Raw genomic sequence first — 19,692 nt, 5'->3', positions numbered from 1 at the left:
ATAACGAGGACGATTCGATCAACGGAAACCGTTTCTTTCACGAGTGCGCCTAATTGATTGGAAGCATCCACATTCCACACTATCGTTCACTCTTTGATTTATGACTCTCGTTGACCCCGTTGAGAAAACCAGAAAACAAATTGTTCGAGCCTGACATTATATTGGGAGCAATCTTTGCCTGTGTAATTGTTATTCTGTAACGTGTGGCAATTAATGCGTCAAACATACGTGATATCTGTCGAATAGATGTCGGTGAGAAAGTTAAATCGATATTGAATAGAATGTGATATCTGTAATGCTAGTGATTTTTATTTTTCCGTTTTTTAACTTGAGCCTTATTTTTAACATCTCTTATATTTCCAACCGTTTAAATTTCACGTAATAGTGCGAATAGAATATGATTAATATATTAAAGTGAATGGTGATTTCATAATTGCTTCTTGGTGAAGAAAAATTAGCTATTTACACGTGCGTGTGTGCATGTACATGACCAAATGTATGGATAGAAAATTTTCTTACCAAGAAACGATGATAAAATTATCACTTTCAGACTTATCTTGATGTAGTAATCTTTCGCGCTCCAGTTATCCAGAATTGAGGCAGTTAGATATGTAAGAGTTGTTTGAAATACAGCTCAGATTAACCGCTAAAAAACGAAAGTTGCCAGAGAATCCATTTAGAGAGGTATCTCACTCCATTATAATTAATATGATTATTAAGCACAGCTGTGATATTTAATCCTACCGACATTTTTCCTTCAGCCGTTACTGTTAATATTTCGAATAGTGCACGTGCACAAATTAAAAAAAATAAAACTGCAGCAGATCTTAACTAGATTCAAATCCAAGAAAAACGAAATATTTTTCTCTCAAATTGAACATGTTTATAAATGTTGGAAAGTTATAACGATAATATAAACGAACGGGATTAAAACTACAGCGTCTATCGTTAAAATCACTCGATAAAATCCGAACGATAATACTTGCGATTTCGTTTCACCGTTATCATTTTTTCCCTCGACTCTGATTTTTAGTTTTCGTCCCCTATTTAGGCTGCGGTCAAACTGCCGCTACAAATGCTTCGAAATATTTTTCTATTCCTTTCTTTCAATAAAGATAAAAGGAGAGGAGAAAGGTTCGAAGCATTTGTAGCGAGGCAGCTTGAACGTAGCCTATATAACAACTACGCGTCTTCGTCCTCATTGCGCGGATGTTCCATTCGTCAGCAGCTCTCGAAACGCACAAAAGACCTTCTCGTCCCTGGTACGCAGCCAAATTCGTATTTCTGTTTTACACGAAAAATGTCGGTTTACAGGGGAAGTGACATAACAAAATCCGCTCTTACGCCGCTTAACAACCAGATGCGTAAAATCCCGCGTCCGGTGACCCTGATGCGTCCTCGGTGTTTTCTGGACGGATCTAAAGCGCGCCGGTTATGAATACCTTATTTTAGTAGTTCAAACATAATGCGCTCATTTTACCGGCATTACACCCCTTAATTAGACGCCCCGCGCAATAATTGCCCCTCTCAAAACTTCTGGTGATTCGTACCACGAATTGCGCTCTGGAAAAGTATACGCGAAATTATTTTTCTACTAATACCACAATACCACGTATTTTTCTCTTCCACTTAAAAATTTCTAAAAATATGTAAGAAATTTCGTATAGAAAAGTGCTACAACGTGTAATTACCGAAAGATGGATAATAAATTACTGTAATTAATTAACGACTAATCAAGAAGACTCAAGTAAATGATTAGATGTAATTTTTAATTGAACCTTGCATTGTGGAACGATAATTAAAAATGATTTTACTCGCGTGATAATTGACGTTAATATTAGCTCTCAATGTACTCGCTTGCATTTTCACTTTATAACGGGAATATTTACTGTCATTGTGCTAGAATGTTTCAAATTCCAGACGAAATGTCCCATCAACGCGACACCAAATGCAATTAGACTGACAACTCTTAGTTAGTATTATAATTTCGAATGGTATTTTGACAGTCAATCAGAATCGGCCGTTATTGGGGAAATGTGTGCCGGTTACATATCGTATTGTTTGGCAATGCTGATGAATCGAATTACTGGAACAATCGTTATTACGCCTGCATTTTCAACAATTAGCGACGGTACATTCCAATTGAGAGTCAGCCCCCGTGAATCGCCCATTTAACCTGGAATATTTGATTGCCAGGTGACTAGGTGCTGAAGATTTATTGAAACCGAAAGTAGACGTTTTTTTTATTTTCCTTTTCTCTTGCTCGCCGCTTACCCAACAAATCTTCTCCGTTTGCGGCCTCGCGAGCACCGACGTGAGTAAAGGCACATTGGCTGCTGGGGAGCGAATTCTCGCGGGTGAACCGCGTCGTTCGGCTCGCCCGATCCGCGACGGGCCGTTTCGAAGTGGAAACAGCCATAAACCCACTTGGCCAGCCGAAGAGAAACACTAAAACCCGCTTGCCACGCCTCCATGAATATTAAGCGATCGGGCCGGACTCTCGTTACGACCTCCTCGTCGGCCGAGTTAACGCGGAAAATTGAGTTTGCCGTGGGTTTTCGTTCCGCTCCCAGTTCGGCGTATACCTTCGCGTGGTTCACTTTCCCTGCTGCTGTCGTCCGTCCGGTCTAACGCCTCATGTTGCCGGGATTTAATGTCCTCGTCGTCTCGCCATTGGGACTTTGGTAGCGGACGCGGTTTTTATGGTGACGGATTATTCCCGGGTTACTCGCGTCGAGTTCACTGCTATTCCGCGGTTCTGACACGACCTCGCTCGATCGGACGTAGACGTAGACATAAAACGTTTATTGCGGCCCGGGAGATTAATCCCTTTCGAGCATAACGTGGAGAATAATTAAATAATAACGGTACAGTTAATAGCGAGTAATGAGAGAGTGGAAGAGGGAGAAAATAATAATTTAGCGACAAGATTTAGCTAATTAAGATAAGGGGGTGGAAAAATTCTTATGATTGCTAATAGCGAGAAAAATGTGGTTATACTAATAATTTTAATAATTTTATAATGTTATTATGTCATATATACATTCCATATGTCACATTTCAGTTTAATAATCTAATTAGAAATTTCGCTATGGAAATATATGAAATCAAGTAGTGTCTATAGACGTATGTACTTCGACATCTTAATTATGACGGCGCACGTTTTACGATTGCGTTACTTCATTTCACACTTGGTATCACTCGTAACGAGCATTACTACAGTTTGTTAACGAGTTTAGGACTACGGGATTTATCTATAAGAGGCAGAGCGTGAAAATTCGAGTCTAAAGGAACAGAGAGTAGTAATATGCTAAGTGACATTAGAACTACGGCGACGAGGAGAGTCGGCGAGTGAAAGGGTAAGATAGAGGTGGAGTTCCTTCCGTCTTCACCCCCGTCTTTTATACGAGCCTATCGCACGACACAGATCTCTATTCAAAGAAATATCAGGGTGCTGAGTTGGCCTATCCAGCCTTTAGACCGCCGGAGCTGCTCTGCATTAAACGCGTCCGCCGGCTGTAATGAAATTCATTCGCCCCGATATCGTATCATCGACACTCGTAATGCGGAACAATCCTGTCTTGTATTAAGCAAATATCTTGTTATTCAAAAAAGAAAGAATTCCTTCGCTTTCTTCTATTGAATATATTTTATCGAATTATTCAAAAGTGCAAGAGATGTTGGCGCAATATAACATCAAACTACTGAACAGCGTGTAGAAAAAAATCACTGTCGACCAACATCGACGTAAATCATTAACTAAATTGCGTATTTAACGGTTGCACAGATAAAACTATTACCGCAAAAATTATTTTCCTTATTCACTTGGAGAATAGAATACGTTTCATTTACCGATTATATATTTTCTACGAAATTATTTTTGCTGGGGTTGTTGTGTCACATTGAATGTAGTCTTTCCATCGCAAGAATGCGAGGTGATCAAGAATTGTATTAAAATTATAAGATGTGTAACGATAGTACCACCCATCTAAAATAAAATTATAAAGTAAATGTTTTAATTTACTGTAAAGATATTTAAGTAACTTTAACAAACGATTGTTTACTTACTGCTGTGAGAATTTTCGCATCTATAGTGAGACCCTTCACGGAGAATGTATTATCACAATGCATTATTTGTAAAGAAAACAGCTGCAACTGCAATACCAGACAAAGAACGTTTACAAATAGTAAATGAAAAGAATTATAAATTGGATGGCTATATCTTGTAAGTTAAAAATGTGTCACCACATACGGAATATTAAAAAAGATAAATAGAAACTTTAAAATTTTTAAGTACCTCATATTTGATTTGTTCGTTGCTAGTGCTGTTAAGTGCATCATGGACGGTAGTCCTAATCTTTGTCGCTTCGTTTTTGCCGGTTTCGCAGACCCATGTTATCAGTAACATTGTCATAAGATGAAGCCAAAGATGAACTAGTACAGCCATTTTAACATTCTTAGATGTCCACGTGATAGACCCATTTTGCCATTGTACTACATTGAAATATATTTCAAAAATAATATGAATGACTACTATGACTATGGTTGCGAGGAGCTGCGGACTGTAAATTATATTTAGCATTTGCACTGAATCGCTAATCATCAAATGTCGTTTCTTCAAGGCGTTGAGCTCCATCAACAATAAAGGAGTACTTTGCTTACGATAGATCGACCTGACTAAATGTTCGTCGTTCGTTATGAATAAATTTGTCAAATCGTCGTTGATTTTCTTGAAACATGCTTTTAATATGTAAACGCAATTTATGTACAGCATATTCGTCATATATATTGTCATAGTCATGTACATTCCAGACACTATAGCCCAAATAGACAGTGGGTAGTTGCAAGAGTAGATTACTGAATTCACGAGTATAATAAAAAAAACGAAAATGTCCTTGGCGTGGATCAGCATAGAATATTTCTTATTCATCTTCAAAGAAAGTCTTGAAGAGTTGTTCAGTATAGTCTGTAGTAAACGCTTTTGTGGTCCGCTTAAAACGTACGCAACAACAGTTATGAAACCGCCGAAAATATAAAAGCAGTTAATTTCAATAATTTTAGATATATGTGATTGTTTGACATGAAACTCTTCAGAAATATCTGGCATTACTATCAGTGCGCAAAGACAGAAAACACACATATTTATAATTGATAGAAAGAAGTATGGTTTAGAAATTTCAAAGGACGAACTGTTGATCTTGTATGGGAATATTCCGAGAATACGGCAAAAAACGAGACAAGGATACATCAAGGATTGAAAATCCGTAGCATGTATTAACCACCGATCACTTATTCCTTTCTTGCTTTTAACTTGTCTTTGAAATTTCGATGACAAATTTAACATGATCGAAGTTTTATACAAGAAAATCATTGGATCCCATTACCAATTATATAATTATATAAATCTCCTTGTCCAGTAACAAGCACTTCAACTGTACCATACGCATAATTGCGAAAGCTACTTTTCTAATGTCCACTAATATACGAACAAATCGTGTTGAGTTTAACTTTAAAACTGCAGGTTGCTGCCACAGATCATAAAATATAACGCGCGAATCATTTGTTTGACACGAAGTAACCATGGAGCTTCGTAAGTAGTATGTATCATCCTTATTATGCGGTCATAAAATAATGGAATGTAATTGACATAATGTACAATAGTATGATCCATATTACTCTGAACATCTAGATCATTCATTAGAGGAATTATATTATAATTGAGCACACAAAACACGTGTCGAATACTTGTTACATACTTTAATTTTACAAAATTTGAAAGGTTTATTGATATTAAATGATTTCAAATCAGAATATCCAACAGTTTTAAGTCTAATGAAGATATTACGCTTTACCTGGTACTTCATTGTTTGAAGAAGTACTAAACTCTCGAAGAATAATGTGTAGAAAAAAATCACTGTTGACCTCCAGGGTAAACTGAGATGAAACTATTAATCACTAAATTGCTTATATAAGCTTATTGCTAAATAAAATTGTAAGAAAAGAAAATCGTAATATATCGCAAGGATTATTTTCCATACTCGCTTAGAGAATAGAATAAATTTCTATTACCAACTATGTAGTTTTTATGAGATTATTTATGGTGATTCAGGTTGCTTGTGTCACATTGAATGTAGTCTTTCCATCGCAAGAATGCGAGGTGATCAAGAATTGTATTAAAATTATAAGATGTGTAACGATAGTACCACCCATCTAAAATAAAATTATAAAGTAAATGTTTTAATTTACTGTAAAGATATTTAAGTAACTTTAACAAACGATTGTTTACTTACTGCTGTGAGAATTTTCGCATCTATAGTGAGACCCTTCACGGAGAATGTATTATCACAATGCATTATTTGTAAAGAAAACAGCTGCAACTGCAATACCAGACAAATAACGTTTACAAATAGTAAATGAAAGGAATTATACATTGGATGGCTATATCTTGCAAGTTAAAAATGTGTCACCACATACGGAATATTAAAAAAGATAAATAGAAACTTCAAAATTTTTGAGTACCTCATATTTGATTTGTTCGTCGCTGGTGCTGTTAAGTGCATCATGGACGGTAGTCCCAATCATTGTCGCTTCGTTTTTGCCGGTTTCGCAGACCCATGTTAGCAGTAACATTGTCATAAGATGAAACCAAAGATCAACTAGTACAGACATTATAACATTCTCAGATGTCCATATGATAGACCCATTTTCCCATTGTACTACATTGAAATATATTTCAAAAATAATATGAATGACTGCTATGACTATGGTTGCGAGGAGCTGCGGACTGTAAATTATATTTAGCATTTGCACTGAATTGCTAATCATCAAATGTCGTTTCTTCAAGGCGTTGAGCTCCATCAACAATAAAGGAGTATTTTGCTTACGATAGATCGACCTGACTAAATGTTCGTCGTTCGTTATGAATAAATTTGTCAAATCGTCGTTAATTTTCTTGAAACATGCTTTTAATATGTAAACGCAATTTATGTACAGCATATTCGTCATATACATTGTCAGAGTCATGTACGTTGCAGACACTGTAGCCCAAATAGACAGTGTGTAGTTGCAAGAGTAGATTACATAATTCACGAGTATAATAAAAAAAACTGAAATGTCCTTGGCGTGGATCAGCATGGAATATTTTTTATTCGTCTTCAAAGAAAGTCTTGAAGAGTTGTTCAGTATAGTCTGTAGTAAACGCTTTTGTGGTCCGCTTAAAATGTACGCAACGACAGTTATGAAACCGCCAAAAATATAAAAGCAGTTAATTTCAATAATTTTAGATATATGTGATTGTTTGATATGAAACCCTTCAGAAATATCTGGCATTACTATCAGTGCGCAAAGACAGAAAACACACATATTTATAATTGATAGAAAGAAGTATGGTTTAGAAATTTCAAAGGACGAACTGTTGATCTTGTATGGGAATATTCCGAGAATACGACAAAAAACGAGACAAGGATACATCAAGGATCGAAAGTCCGTAGCATGTATTAACAACCGATCACTTATTCCTTTCTTGCTTTTAACTTGTCTTTGAAATTTCGATGACAAATTTAACATGATCGAAGTTTTATACAAGAAAATCGTTGGATCCCATTACCAATTATATAAATCTCATTGTCCAGTAACAAGCACTTCACCTGTACCATACGCTTAATTGAGAAAGCTACTTTTCTAATGTCCACTAATATACGAACAAATCGTGTTGAGTTTAAGTTTAAAACTGCAAGTTGCTGCCACAGATCATAAAATATAACGCGCAAATTATTTGTTTGACACGAAGTAACCATGGAGCTTCGTGAGTAGTATGTATCATCCTTATTATGCGGTATAAAATAATGAGATATAATTGATATAATGTAGTATGACCCATATTACTCTGAACATCTAGATCATCCATTAGAGGAATTATATTATAATTGAGCACACAAAACACGTGTCGAATACTTGTTACATACTTTAATTTTACAAAATTTGAAAGGTTTATTGATATTAAATGATTTCAAATCAGAATATCCAACAGTTTTAAGTCTAATGAAGATATTACGCTTTACCTGGTACTTCATTGTTTGAAGAAGTACTAAACTCTCAAAGAATAATGTGTAGAAAAAATCACTGTTGACCTCCAGGGTAAACTGAGATGAAACTATTAATCACTAAATTGCTTATATAAGCTTATTGCTAAATAAAATTGTAAGAAAAGAAAATCGTAATATATCGCAAGGATTATTTTCCATACTCGCTTAGAGAATAGAATAAATTTCTATTACCAACTATGTAGTTTTTATGAGACTATTTATGGTGATTCAGGTTGCTTGTGTCACATTGAATGTAGTCTTTCCATCGCAAGAATGCGAGGTGATCAAAAATTGTATTAAAATTAAAAGATGTGTAGTGACAGAACCACTCATCTAAAAACAAAATCATAAAGTAAATGTTATAACCTAAGGTAAAAATATTTAAGCAATTGTGGCAAATAATTTCTCACTCACGGTTGTAAGAAGCCTCGCGTCCAGAATGAGACCCTTCGCGGAGAATGTATTATCACAATGCATTATTTGTAAAGAAAATAGCTGCAACTGCAATAATAGATAAAAAACATTTACAAATAGTAAAAGAAAGTAATTATACATTGTATGGTTACTTGTAAGTTGAAAACCACTATACGGAATTAAAAAAGATAAATGCACGTAAAAAATTTTGAATACCTCATATTTGATTTGTTCGTCGCTGGTGCTGTTAAGTGCATCATGTACGGTAGTGTTAATCTTTGTCACTTCGTTTTTTCCGGTTTCGCAGACCCATGTTATCAATAATATTTTTATAAGATGAAACCAAATGTAAACTAGCACAGCCATTTCAATGTTGTTAGATGTCCATGTGATATAGCCATTTTGCCATTGTACTACATTGAAATATATTTCAAAAGTAATCTGAATGAATACCATGACTATGGTTGCGAGGAGCTGCGGGCTGTAAATTATATTAAGCATTTGTACTGAATCGCTAATCATCAAATGTCGTTTCTTCAAGGTGTTGAGCTCCATCAACAATAAAGGGGTACTTTGCTCACGACAGATCGACTTGACTAAATGTTCGTCGTTCGTTATGAATAAATTTGCCAAATTATCGTTGATTTTCTTGAAACATGCTTTTAATATGTAAACGCAATTTATGTACAGCATATTTGTCATATATATTATTAGAGTCACGTACGTTGAAAACGCTCTAACCCAAATAGGCGTTGGGTACATGTAAAAGCAGATCAATGAATGCACGAGTAAAATACAAAAACCAAAAATGTCCTTGGCGTGGATCAGCATAGAGTGTTTCTGATACGTTTTCAAAGAAAGTCTTGAAGAGTTGTTCAGTATAGTCTGTAGTAAACGCTTTTGTGGTCCGCTTAAAATGTACGCAACGACAGTTATGAAACCGCCGAAAATATAAAAGCAGTTAATTTCAATAATTTTAGATACATGTGATTGTTTAACCTGGTACGCTTCAGGAATATCTGGTATTATTATCAGCGCACTAAGACAGAAAACACACATATTCATAATTGATAGAAAGAAGTATGGTTTAGAAGTTTCAAAGGACGAACTGTTGATCTTGTATGGGAATATCCCGAGAATACGGCAAAAGACGAGACAAGGATACATCAAGGATCGTAAGTCCGTAGCATGGAAAAACCACCAATCACTTATTCCTTTCTTGCTTGTAACTTGTCTTTGAAATTTCGACGGCAGATTTAACATGATTGAAGTTGTACAAGAAAATTCTTGGGTCCCATTACCAATTATATAATTGTACAAATCTGATTGTCCAGTAATAAGCACTTCAATTGTACCATAAGCATAATTACGAAAGCTTCTTTTCTAATGTCCACTAATATACGAACTAATCGTGTTGAGTTTAAGCTTAAAACTGCAGGTTGCTGCCACAGATCATAAAATATGACCCGCGAATTATTTGTTGTCACGAAGTAACCATGGAGCTCCGTGAGCAGTATGTCTCATCCTTATTATGCAGTCATAAAATAATGGAATGTAATTGACATAATGTACAATAGTATGATCCATATTACTCTGAACATCTAGATCACCCATTAGGGGAATTATATTGTATTTGAGCACACAAAACACGTGTCGAATACTTGTTACATACTTTAATTTTACAAAATTTGACAAAATTTGAAAGGTTTATTGATATTAAATGATTTCAAATCAGAATATCCAACAGATTTAAGTCTAATGAAGATATTACGCTTTACCTGGTACTTCATTGTTTGAAGAAGTACTAAACTCTCAAAGAATAATGTGTAGAAAAAATCACTGTTGACCTACAGAGTAAACTGAGATGAAACCATTAATCACTGAATTGCTTATATAAGCCTATTGCTAAACAAAATTGTAAGAAAAGAAAATCGCAATATATCGCAAGAATTATTTTCCATACTCGCTTAGAGAATGGAATAAATTTCTATTATCAACTATGTACTTTTTATGAGATTATTTCTGATGATTTAAAAGATTGCTCGTGTCACGTTGATTGCAGTCTTTCCATCACAAGAATGCGAAGTAATCAAGAATTGTATTGCAATTAAAAGATATGATGCGATAGTGCCGATCATCTAAAAACAAAATCATAAAGTAAATGTTATAACCTAAGGTAAAAATATTTAAGCAATTGTGGCAAATAATTTCTCACTCACAGTTGTAAGAAGCCTCGCGTCCAGAGCTAGACCTTTTGCGGAGAACGTATTATCACAATGCATTATTTGTAAAGAAAACAGCTGCAACTGCAAATTCAGATAAGAAAACATTTACACATAGTAAATGAAAGTAATTATTGTGTGGATACATCTTTAAAAAAATTGTATCACCATACAGAATATTAAAAATTAACTAAACAAATTTCAACTTTTTGGTACCTCATATTTAATTTGTTCGTCACTGGTCCTATTAATTGCATCGTGAACGGTAGTGCTAATCTTTATGGCTTCATTTTTTCCAGTTTCGCAAACCCATGCCATCAGTAATATTTTCAAAATAAAATAAGCCCAAAGGTATATCACTACGTTTATTTGAATGTTCTCGGATGACCATACGACATATCCATTTTGCCAATGTACAACATTGGAATATATTTCAAAAGTAATACGGATGAATATTATAACTAAGGATGCGAGGAGCTGCGGACTGTAAATTATATTTAGCATTTGCACTGAAGCGCTAATCGTCAAATGTCGTTTCTTCAAGGCGTTGAGCTCCATCAACAATAAAGGGTTACTTTGCTTGCGACAGATCCACTTAACTAAATGTTTGTCGTTTGTTACAAGTAAATTTTTCAAATCGTCGTTGATTTTCTTAAAACAAGCTTTTAATACGTAAACGCAATTTATGTACAGCATATTCATCACAAATTTTACTAGAATGTTGTACATTAAAGATAACTTCGCCCAGAGAGACATATGAATTGCAGAAATAATGATTATTAATAAATGCCCGAATAAAATGAAAAAACCGAAAATGTCTTTGGCATGAATCAGCATAGAATGTTTCCGATACGTCTTCGAAGGAAGTATTAAAGAGTTTTTCAGTATGGTATGTAGTAATTGCTTTTGTGGACCGCTTAGAACGTACGTGACAATCGTTAGGAAACTGCCGAAAATATAAACAAAATGAAGTTCAATCATTTTTGATACTGTTGAGACCTGGAACCATCCAGGAATGTCTGTTATTATTATTAGCGCGCAACTAGTGAAGATACACATAACTATAGTTGATAAAAGGTAACACGGTTTAGAATTTTCAAAAGATGAACCGTTGATCTTGTATGGAAATATTCCGAGAATGCGACAAAAAAAGAAACAAGGATACATCAAGGATTGAAAATCCGTAGCATGAAATAACCACCAATCACTTCTCCTTTTCTTGATTTCAACTTGTCTTTGAAATTTCGATGACAGATTTAACATGATCGAGATTCTACGAAAAACTGCTCGAAAATTGTTGGATCACATTATTAGTTATATAAATATCTCATTGTCAGTAAACACTTCGGTTAATATATTATTACGAAAGATTCTTTTCTAAGTGCAGTTTTTATTTTTCCACAAAGCGTGAGGTCCACTAATATATGAACTATTCGTGTTGAGTTTAGCCTTAAAACTGTGAGTTGCTGCTACAAATCATGAAACTGTATTATTTGTTGGCATGAAGTAACCATAGAGCTTTTCGAACAACATGTATCGCCCTCGTGATGCAGCACATAAAGTAATGGAATGTCCCTAATTAATGTAATATTAGCTATATTGCTTTGGGCATTGAGATCGTCCATTACGAGATTCATATTTGATCATATGAATATCTATGACATCTATACTAGTATTGTACACATACATATATAAACATATACACATATAATACTTATATCCATCCATATAGTCACATTAACATTAAAACTATTTATATAAATATAAAACATTAATCGATTAGATTATGCTCGGAACAGTAAGAAAGATAATATTGTTACAAATTCATTATTTAATCCGTTTTAAAATTAGATTTGACAGTGTTGAGTGTAGCCTTTCCGTCGCAAGAGTGAGAGGTGATTAAGAATTGTATTAAAATTAAAAGATGTGTAGCAATCGTACCAATTATCTAAGATAAAATCATAAAGTAAACGTTTTAATTTAATGTAAAGATATTTAAGCAACTGTAGCAAATTATTGTTTACTTACTGCAGTAAGAAGCTTCGCATCCAAAGTAAGACCCTTCGCGGAGAACGTATTATCACAATGCATTATTTGTAAAGAAAACAGCTGCAACTGCAATACCAGACAAAGAACGTTTACAAGTAGTAAATTAAAGGAATTATAAATTGTATGGTTATATCTCGTAAGTGAAAAATGTATCACCACACACGGAATATTAAAAAAGATAAATAGAAGCTTCAAAAATTTTTAATACCTCATATTTGATTTGTCCGTCAATGGTGCTATTAATTGCATCGTGAACGGTAGTGCTAATTTTTATGGCTTCGTTTTTACCCGTTTCGCAAACCCATGTTATCAATAATATTTCTACAAGATGGTACGCAGCATCGACTATTACGTACATTTTAACGTTCTTAGATGTCCAGTTGATATATCCATTTTGCCATAATACTATATTGGAATATATTTCAAAGGTAATATAGACGAATACTATGGCTATTATTGCGAGAAGCTGCGGACTGTAAATTATATTTAACATCTGCACTGAATCGCTAATAATTAAATGTCGCTACTTCAGGGCCCTAAGCTCCATCAATAACAAAGGATTACTTTGCTCACGATGAATCCACCTGACTAAATGCAGTTTATCGTTCGTTATGAGTAAATTTGCCAAATCGTCGTTGATTTTCTTGAAAGAAGCCTTTAATACGCAAACGCAATTTACGTACAGCATATTTGTCATAAATGTTACCAGAGTGATATATATTGAAGACAATTTGATCCAGATAGACATTGTAAAGTTGTAAAAGCCGATTAATAGATTCGCGGACAAAATGAAGAAACCGAAAATGTCCTTGGCGTGGATCAGCATAGAATGTTTCTGATACGTCTTCGAAGGAAGTATTAAAGAGTTGTTCAGTATAGTCTGTAGCAACCGCTTTTGAGGCCCGCTTAAAACGTACGCAACAACCGTTATGAAACTTCCGAAAATGTAAAAGCAATTAATTTCAATAGCTTTGGGTATATTGAGTTGTACGACACGGAACCATCCGGGAATGTCTGTTATTATTATTAGCGCGCAACTACAGAAGACACACATAACTATAGTTGATAGAAAGTAGCACGGTTTAGAAGTTTCAAAAGATGAACCGTTGATCTTGTATGGAAATATTCCGAGAATGCGACAAAAGAATAAACAAGGATACATCAAGGATTGAAAATCCGTAGCATGAAATAACCATCAATCACTTCTTCTTTTTTTATTTTAACTAGTCTTTGAAGTTTCGATGGCAGATTTAACATGATCGAGGTTCTTCGAAAAAACTGCTGGAAAAGTGCTGGATCACATTATCAATTATATAAATATCTCATTGTCAGTAAACACTTCGGTTAATGTATCGTTACGAAAGATTCTTTTCTAAGTGTAGTTTTTATTTTTCCACAAAGCGTGAGGTCTACTAATATATGAACTATTCGTGTTGAGTTTAAGCATAAAACTGCGAGTTGCTGCTACAAATCGTAAGATATGAATCATTTGTTGGCACGAAGTAACCATGGAGCTCCTTGAACAGTGTTTATGTCAATTGTGATGCAGTACATAAAGTAATGAAATGTAATATAATATGACCTGTATCACTCTGCGTATCTTAATTGCCCATTACGAATATATATTTGAGCACGCAAAACATGAAGTGTCGGATAAATGTTACTTATTTTAGTTTCACAAGTTTTGAAATAATATCTTATTTTAGATCATATTGCTAAACTACGATCGCTTATCGATAAACTTATCGAAGATATAATCTGAGACGTTGTTTTTGATGGAATAATTACGTGTACTCTTTTGTATGTAGATTAGATTGATATAAGATAAATTCTAAATTAGTATTTATTTTATTTTGTTTTAATTTTAACACAAAGAAATTAACAAGTTTATGTTGCGCACTTAGTAAGTTTGTAAAAATATTTTTTAAATACATACTTATTTTGTCTTATACACACCATGTGGTAAAGCAAATAATCGTATTAACTTAATTATATATTTGAAATTTGTTATTGATACAAATATGCATTTAAACTTAATTATATAAAAATAAAATTTTAAACGATTACATTATCTTCGAAGCAATAAGAAAAATAATATTTTATAAAATATATTTTTTAAATATTTCCTTCTTTTAATTAGATTGCATAACGTTGGCTGCAGTCTCTTCGTCGCAAGAATGTGATGAGGCCAAAAATTGTATTAAAATTAAAAGATACGTAGTAATAATACCCACCATCTAAAACAAATAAAAGTATATGGTTCAATTTCAAGACATTTCAATCATATATTGGGGTAAATAATTAATTACTTACCGTAGACAGAAGCGGTGCATTCACAATAAAACATTTCGTAGAAAATGTGTTGTCGCGATGAAGTATTTGCAAAGAAAATAGTTGCAACTGCAATACCAAATGGAAAAATATTTACAGATACATATATTACAACGAGATCTGAAAAATTTACTTATAAATCGATTACATTTTATAAAAATTATATTACTACAAAATATTTTTTTAAAATATCAGTCATTTTTTTAAATTTTGAATTTACCTCATTTTTAATTTGCTCGTTACTGGTGCTGTTAAGAACTTCATGAACAGTGGTGTTAATCTTTGTAGCTTGATTCTTACTGGTTTCGCAAGCCCACACGATTATAATTATTCTTATAATAAGATATAATGTGTAAGTCATGATTATTGTGTCATAAATCTGTTTAGACAGATTGATAGACAGCCCATGTTTCCACTCCACTATATTTACGTATAGTTCAAAAGTAATCTCGATGAAGGTTGTAGCAATGGTTGCAAGGAGCTGTGGACTGAAAATTTTATTCAACATCTGCACTGTGTCACTAACCATCAGATACTGCTTTTCCAGAGTCTTGAGTTCTTTTAGTAGAAGTGGGTTTCTTTGCTGGTGATAAATCAATCTGGGAAGATGCGACTTGTCATTTATCATGAGTTCCCGTAGATTCGTCAGATTGTCATCGATTCTTTTGAAACAAGCTTTTAATATACAAACACAATTGACATACAGCATATTCATTTCAAATATCTGGATCTCGATATAATGTTCCATTATTTGTAAGATAAAAGTGTAAACAACATATTCTTTTAGAAGAAATCTTCTTGAGTATGATATGACCAATCCTATTAAAAAGAAAAAACCGAAAATATCCTTGAAGTGTATCAATTTAGATAGTTTTTCATAAGATTTTGGAGGCAATTTTGAAGACACTTCTAATATAGTTTGTAGTAAGCGCATTCGTGGGCCACTCAAAATACACCAGGCAATAACTATAAAACTTTCCAGCGTATAAAAGCAGAGATCCTGAATTGTTCTAGGGATGGTCGGTCTGATATTTATCATATTCATCTCATAAATCCTTGCTAGTTCATAAATGCAAGGAAAACAGATGAAGATAACTAATAGGATGTAATGCGATCTTGATGTCTCAAAGGTTGAAGCGTTGACCTTGTACGGAAATATTCCAAGAATACGAGAGAAGGTGAAACAGGGATGCATCAACGATTGAAAGTCTGTGGCGTGAAACAGTTGCCATCTTTTCCAGATTTTGCTCTTGATTCGTCTTTGGAAATTCCACGACAGATTAAACATGATCAGTGGAGTGTCACGTGTGAACTGCTGCAGTTGAAATTATTTGTTATTCTTGAAGAACAGTTGTGTTCTTCGATCAATGCTTATCATACCCTTGGGATGCAGTACATAGTGTAATAAAGTGCAACTATTACGATATGCGATATCATTCAGCATATATAGATTACAGATAAAGTAAATTATATGATCATAAAACATAGACAACGATAAGTTTTCAAAAAATTATTTAATATTTAAAACTAAGAGTTTACAATATTTATAGATGCATTTCCTTGTTCAATTCTATAACTGCTTTTAGTTAAATTGCTTCTGTAATATTAATTGCAGTCTTTTCGTCGCAAAAATGAGAAATACCCAAGAATTGTATTAAGATTAATATGTACGTAGTAATGCCACTCATTATCTAAAAGTCATACATGAAATATGTAAATAGTATACATTTAATGAATTAAGCCACATATTTGATCACTCACCCCAGTGAGCAACGTCGCATCCACAGTGAAACCTTTCGCGGAGAATGTATTTTTACAATGCAATATTTGCAAGGAAAATAGCCGCAACTGCAACGACAAATAAAAACAATAATAAATACGAGAATAAGATAATCTTAAATATAAATTGATTAAATATAATAATTATTTAGATATAAATAGGTATCGTACAAAATATAAAACATTATAAAATTTTTTAAAACTAAATTACATTTTCCTTTATTACCTCATCTTTGACTTGCACATTGTTGGTACTGTTAAGCACATCGTGAATGGTAGTCCTGATTTTTTCCGCTTGATTTTTGCTGGTTTCACAAACCCATACTATCAACGCTATTCTTATAAAGTAATACAATACGTATACCATAAAATACATATTATAAATTGAATTCAGTTTGAAGGATATTCTATCTTGCCATTGTACTACATAGAAATACACGAGGAATATAATCTGTTTGAAGGATAAGACTATAGTAGCAAGGAGGTGCAGACTGAAGATTACGTTCAACATCTGCACTGTGCTGCTGATCATCAGATGTTGTTTTTGCAGAGTTTTGAGTTTTATCGAAAATAGATATCTTTGTTTGTGATAGATCCATCTGGGAGTATTATTCAACATAAGCTCCTGCAGATTTTCCAAATTGTTATTGACTTCCTTGAAACAGGCTTTTAAGACACAAACACAATTTACGTATAACATGTCCATCTGAAACGCTAATAAGGTGATGTATACTCGCGGTATTTGGAGAAAAATATCGATAATTGTGCCAGATTTCGTGACAAACAGTGACCCTCGCCAGAACACATAGAAAAAACCAAAGATGTCCTTAACGTGTATTAATTTGGACAGTTTGTGATACGACTGTTGGGACAGATTCGATGAAATATTTGATATAGTCTGGAATAAATGCATTCGTGGACGACTGAAGATATATGAGATGGCCGTTATGAACATTCCATACAGAAGTGAGAAATTAAGCGAAATAGTATCGGTCGTGTTGCTCTTGTTTCTTCCAGAAAAATTAAGTTTATACAATTCTGTCAGCTCATAAACACAGATCACACAGAAAATAATTGTCCATAGAATGTAACGCGGTTTAGAAAGTTTAAAAGACGAAGCCTTAATTCTGTACGGAAATATTCCAAGAATTTTGCTTAAAGTGAGGTTGGGATATATTAAGGATTGAAAATCTGTGGCGTGGAATAATCTCCATTTTGTCTTCCTTTTGTTTGTTCTTAAGCCATCCATGAAATTTCTGCGAAATTTTAAATAAGTGTAATTAACAATGCGAGAGAACAACAATTTAATATATTAATAATAGATTACTACTCAAATTTATTAAGTACTTTATTGTTATCTCGATGCACTTTAGCATTAATATAAGTTTTATTTCAAGAAGCTCCTTTTTAAGTGAGTAGTCTTTAAATTCTAATTTTGTACCATTAGTATATAAATTAACACACACTGGTCGTAATTTGTTACTGCTAGTGTATTAAATTTAAGACTACAGTTGCTAAGATCATAAGACATGACTGGTGAATTGTTTGTTGGCGTAAAGTAACCATAGAGTTCTTCGAATAGCATGTATCATCCTTGCAATACAGCATATAAATAATTGAATGTAATTGATTAATTAGTACGACCACTCTTGGCATTATTCTTCTAGCTCATCCATTAGGAGAGTACCAAAAAGTCAGTCATTGCAATAACACAGGCCGACAAAAAACTTTTTCATACCCAAAGATTAAACTAGATAATCCCCGAGGTTTTGTGTGCTGAACACGAATCCGTTGTCCTTTATTCTCTGGCACGTCAGGATTTTGAGATATTCTAACTTAAATGTGCAAAAAAATGCCATTTTGAGGCATATTTGAGCTCATGTCACACGTAGAGGAAATTTTTTTGCTTATTACTGTTCATGGTATTTTATAGTACAAGTCTTCCCCTTCAACTTCCGTTTTTGCACGTCCCAAAAGGATTTTTCCTGGCCGAGATATCGCACATTGAAGTTGGGATAATTTCAATACTAATAAAAGCATTATACTACTATGTAGGATAACAATATAGAAACACAATAAAGAGAAAACTTACAGTAACATGATGACTAGAGGCTCTGAAACTACAAAGTCCAAGTATCGAAACCTATAAAACCAAAACTCACAATCCCAAATCTTCTTTGAAGCTTCGGGATTTGGATAACAACAACTTTATCTATTAATAATAAACTAGTGCTTAAAGATTATTAATCACTTTGTCACTAATGCACTTTAATATTAATACGAGGGCGAAAAAATGTGAACTGTTTTTAAATTTTGTCTTTCCACCACAAATACACATATTAGCATGCACTGCGCGAGATCTTTTTACATTTGATGAATTAAATTTAAAACTATGTTGCAAAACGTAGTTGCTGCATCGAATAACGAAACGCGACTCACATAGAGCATTTGCTAGTCGTGAAGTGAATGGCTTTCTTCGACCAGCGTTCCTCTTAGGTCGCATGCGCATGTAATTTAATAGAGTGATTGTTGACATACGAATCATTATTTAGTACCTAAAGATCGCGATAGTAAGAACTACTTAGAATCTATATGGATTAGTAACTTTTACAAACATTCTATTTTAAACTAGACGTTTATTATTTCATATTACAACGTCAATATTTATAATATATTATATTTATATAATTAATAATGTTGATTTTTAATATTTATTATCTCAATTTTTAATATAAAGATGTCAGTATATATTTTTTACTTGATTAAAATTGTATTATTATTTGTATTATTATTTCTTATTTATAGAATCGAAA

General features: G+C 33.5%; 8 protein-coding genes across 9 annotated transcripts; all 8 read right to left on the bottom strand.

Annotated features, from left to right (window-relative positions):
• Positions 1-3,040: 3,040 nt before the first annotated feature.
• On the bottom strand, positions 3,041-4,804 carry LOC105568952. 2 transcript variants are annotated; one of them, XM_012025033.1, is made up of 4 exons: positions 4,298-4,804; positions 4,069-4,155; positions 3,853-3,988; positions 3,041-3,516 (listed from the first exon to the last, which is right to left on the bottom strand). In XM_012025033.1, the coding sequence occupies exons 1-3, from the start codon at positions 4,799-4,801 to the stop codon at positions 3,875-3,877; spliced, it is 705 nt and encodes a 234-aa protein (XP_011880423.1). In that variant the 5' UTR covers positions 4,802-4,804; the 3' UTR covers positions 3,041-3,516; positions 3,853-3,874. The 2 variants fall into 2 exon arrangements, with proteins under 2 accessions (XP_011880423.1, XP_011880422.1); XM_012025032.1 differs by having other exon boundaries at positions 3,041-3,988.
• Positions 4,805-6,083: 1,279 nt separating this feature from the next.
• Positions 6,084-7,614, bottom strand: LOC105568953. Its single transcript, XM_012025034.1, has 3 exons — positions 6,520-7,614; positions 6,291-6,377; positions 6,084-6,210 (listed from the first exon to the last, which is right to left on the bottom strand). The coding sequence occupies exons 1-3, from the start codon at positions 7,564-7,566 to the stop codon at positions 6,106-6,108; spliced, it is 1,239 nt and encodes a 412-aa protein (XP_011880424.1). The 5' UTR covers positions 7,567-7,614; the 3' UTR covers positions 6,084-6,105.
• A 679-nt stretch (positions 7,615-8,293) lies between these two features.
• Positions 8,294-10,258, bottom strand: LOC105568954. The gene is made up of 3 exons (XM_012025035.1): positions 8,715-10,258; positions 8,499-8,585; positions 8,294-8,417 (listed from the first exon to the last, which is right to left on the bottom strand). The coding sequence occupies exons 1-3, from the start codon at positions 9,759-9,761 to the stop codon at positions 8,313-8,315; spliced, it is 1,239 nt and encodes a 412-aa protein (XP_011880425.1). The 5' UTR covers positions 9,762-10,258; the 3' UTR covers positions 8,294-8,312.
• Positions 10,258-10,834, bottom strand: LOC105568955. The gene is made up of 2 exons (XM_012025036.1): positions 10,718-10,834; positions 10,258-10,636 (listed from the first exon to the last, which is right to left on the bottom strand). Exons 1-2 carry the CDS (start codon positions 10,826-10,828, stop codon positions 10,529-10,531), a joined length of 219 nt encoding a protein of 72 aa, XP_011880426.1. The 5' UTR covers positions 10,829-10,834; the 3' UTR covers positions 10,258-10,528.
• Positions 10,835-10,911: 77 nt separating this feature from the next.
• Positions 10,912-12,028, bottom strand: LOC105568951. Its single transcript, XM_012025030.1, has one exon. The coding sequence runs from the start codon at positions 11,981-11,983 to the stop codon at positions 10,922-10,924; it is 1,062 nt and encodes a 353-aa protein (XP_011880420.1). The 5' UTR covers positions 11,984-12,028; the 3' UTR covers positions 10,912-10,921.
• A 500-nt stretch (positions 12,029-12,528) lies between these two features.
• LOC105568950 (putative gustatory receptor 28b) lies at positions 12,529-13,214 on the bottom strand. Its single transcript, XM_012025029.1, has 3 exons — positions 12,978-13,214; positions 12,749-12,835; positions 12,529-12,668 (listed from the first exon to the last, which is right to left on the bottom strand). Exons 1-3 carry the CDS (start codon positions 13,125-13,127, stop codon positions 12,552-12,554), a joined length of 354 nt encoding a protein of 117 aa, XP_011880419.1. The 5' UTR covers positions 13,128-13,214; the 3' UTR covers positions 12,529-12,551.
• Positions 13,215-14,901: 1,687 nt separating this feature from the next.
• Positions 14,902-15,869, bottom strand: LOC105569155 (putative gustatory receptor 28b). Its single transcript, XM_012025355.1, has 3 exons — positions 15,321-15,869; positions 15,083-15,169; positions 14,902-15,006 (listed from the first exon to the last, which is right to left on the bottom strand). Exons 1-3 carry the CDS (start codon positions 15,846-15,848, stop codon positions 14,902-14,904), a joined length of 720 nt encoding a protein of 239 aa, XP_011880745.1. The 5' UTR covers positions 15,849-15,869.
• A 795-nt stretch (positions 15,870-16,664) lies between these two features.
• LOC105568949 (putative gustatory receptor 28b) lies at positions 16,665-19,477 on the bottom strand. The gene is made up of 6 exons (XM_012025028.1): positions 18,972-19,477; positions 18,618-18,864; positions 17,382-18,135; positions 17,106-17,302; positions 16,862-16,948; positions 16,665-16,791 (listed from the first exon to the last, which is right to left on the bottom strand). Exons 3-6 carry the CDS (start codon positions 17,476-17,478, stop codon positions 16,687-16,689), a joined length of 486 nt encoding a protein of 161 aa, XP_011880418.1. The 5' UTR covers positions 17,479-18,135; positions 18,618-18,864; positions 18,972-19,477; the 3' UTR covers positions 16,665-16,686.
• Between the last annotated feature and the right edge of the window lie 215 nt (positions 19,478-19,692).

This window comes from Vollenhovia emeryi, unplaced genomic scaffold, assembly GCF_000949405.1.
Source record: "Vollenhovia emeryi isolate VEMERY1.0 unplaced genomic scaffold, V.emery_V1.0 DF939126.1, whole genome shotgun sequence".
NCBI classification, from domain to species: Eukaryota; Metazoa; Arthropoda; class Insecta; order Hymenoptera; family Formicidae; genus Vollenhovia; species Vollenhovia emeryi.
Note: the sequence above shows the minus strand (reverse complement) of the source record. Positions and strands in the feature narration are given on the sequence as shown.

Coding starts and splice junctions, on each gene's coding strand:
- LOC105568953 (XM_012025034.1), bottom strand. CDS start 7,566: ATGTTAAATTTGTCATCGAAATTTCAAAGACAAGTTAAAAGCAAGAAA. Junction 6,378..6,519: donor ACGAACAAATCAAATATGAG/GTACTCAAAAAT, acceptor CTGGTATTGCAG/TTGCAGCTGTTTTCTTTACA. Junction 6,211..6,290: donor ATGCGAAAATTCTCACAGCA/GTAAGTAAACAA, acceptor ATTTTATTTTAG/ATGGGTGGTACTATCGTTAC.
- LOC105568952 (XM_012025032.1), bottom strand. CDS start 4,801: ATGACTATGACAATATATATGACGAATATGCTGTACATAAATTGCGTT. Junction 4,156..4,297: donor ACGAACAAATCAAATATGAG/GTACTTAAAAAT, acceptor CTGGTATTGCAG/TTGCAGCTGTTTTCTTTACA. Junction 3,989..4,068: donor ATGCGAAAATTCTCACAGCA/GTAAGTAAACAA, acceptor ATTTTATTTTAG/ATGGGTGGTACTATCGTTAC.
- LOC105568954 (XM_012025035.1), bottom strand. CDS start 9,761: ATGTTAAATCTGCCGTCGAAATTTCAAAGACAAGTTACAAGCAAGAAA. Junction 8,586..8,714: donor ACGAACAAATCAAATATGAG/GTATTCAAAATT, acceptor CTATTATTGCAG/TTGCAGCTATTTTCTTTACA. Junction 8,418..8,498: donor ACGCGAGGCTTCTTACAACC/GTGAGTGAGAAA, acceptor TTTTGTTTTTAG/ATGAGTGGTTCTGTCACTAC.
- LOC105569155 (XM_012025355.1), bottom strand. CDS start 15,848: ATGGAACATTATATCGAGATCCAGATATTTGAAATGAATATGCTGTAT. Junction 15,170..15,320: donor ACGAGCAAATTAAAAATGAG/GTAAATTCAAAA, acceptor TTGGTATTGCAG/TTGCAACTATTTTCTTTGCA. Junction 15,007..15,082: donor ATGCACCGCTTCTGTCTACG/GTAAGTAATTAA, acceptor TATTTGTTTTAG/ATGGTGGGTATTATTACTAC.
- LOC105568955 (XM_012025036.1), bottom strand. CDS start 10,828: ATGTTTTCTTATCTGAATTTGCAGTTGCAGCTGTTTTCTTTACAAATA. Junction 10,637..10,717: donor ACGCGAGGCTTCTTACAACT/GTGAGTGAGAAA, acceptor TTTTGTTTTTAG/ATGATCGGCACTATCGCATC.
- LOC105568949 (XM_012025028.1), bottom strand. CDS start 17,478: ATGGATCTATCACAAACAAAGATATCTATTTTCGATAAAACTCAAAAC. Junction 17,303..17,381: donor GCACAGTGCAGATGTTGAAC/GTAATCTTCAGT, acceptor ATTTCTATGTAG/TACAATGGCAAGATAGAATA. Junction 16,792..16,861: donor ATGCGACGTTGCTCACTGGG/GTGAGTGATCAA, acceptor TATGACTTTTAG/ATAATGAGTGGCATTACTAC.
- LOC105568950 (XM_012025029.1), bottom strand. CDS start 13,127: ATGTACGTAATAGTCGATGCTGCGTACCATCTTGTAGAAATATTATTG. Junction 12,836..12,977: donor ACGGACAAATCAAATATGAG/GTATTAAAAATT, acceptor CTGGTATTGCAG/TTGCAGCTGTTTTCTTTACA. Junction 12,669..12,748: donor ATGCGAAGCTTCTTACTGCA/GTAAGTAAACAA, acceptor ATTTTATCTTAG/ATAATTGGTACGATTGCTAC.
- LOC105568951 (XM_012025030.1), bottom strand. CDS start 11,983: ATGTTAAATCTGTCATCGAAATTTCAAAGACAAGTTGAAATCAAGAAA.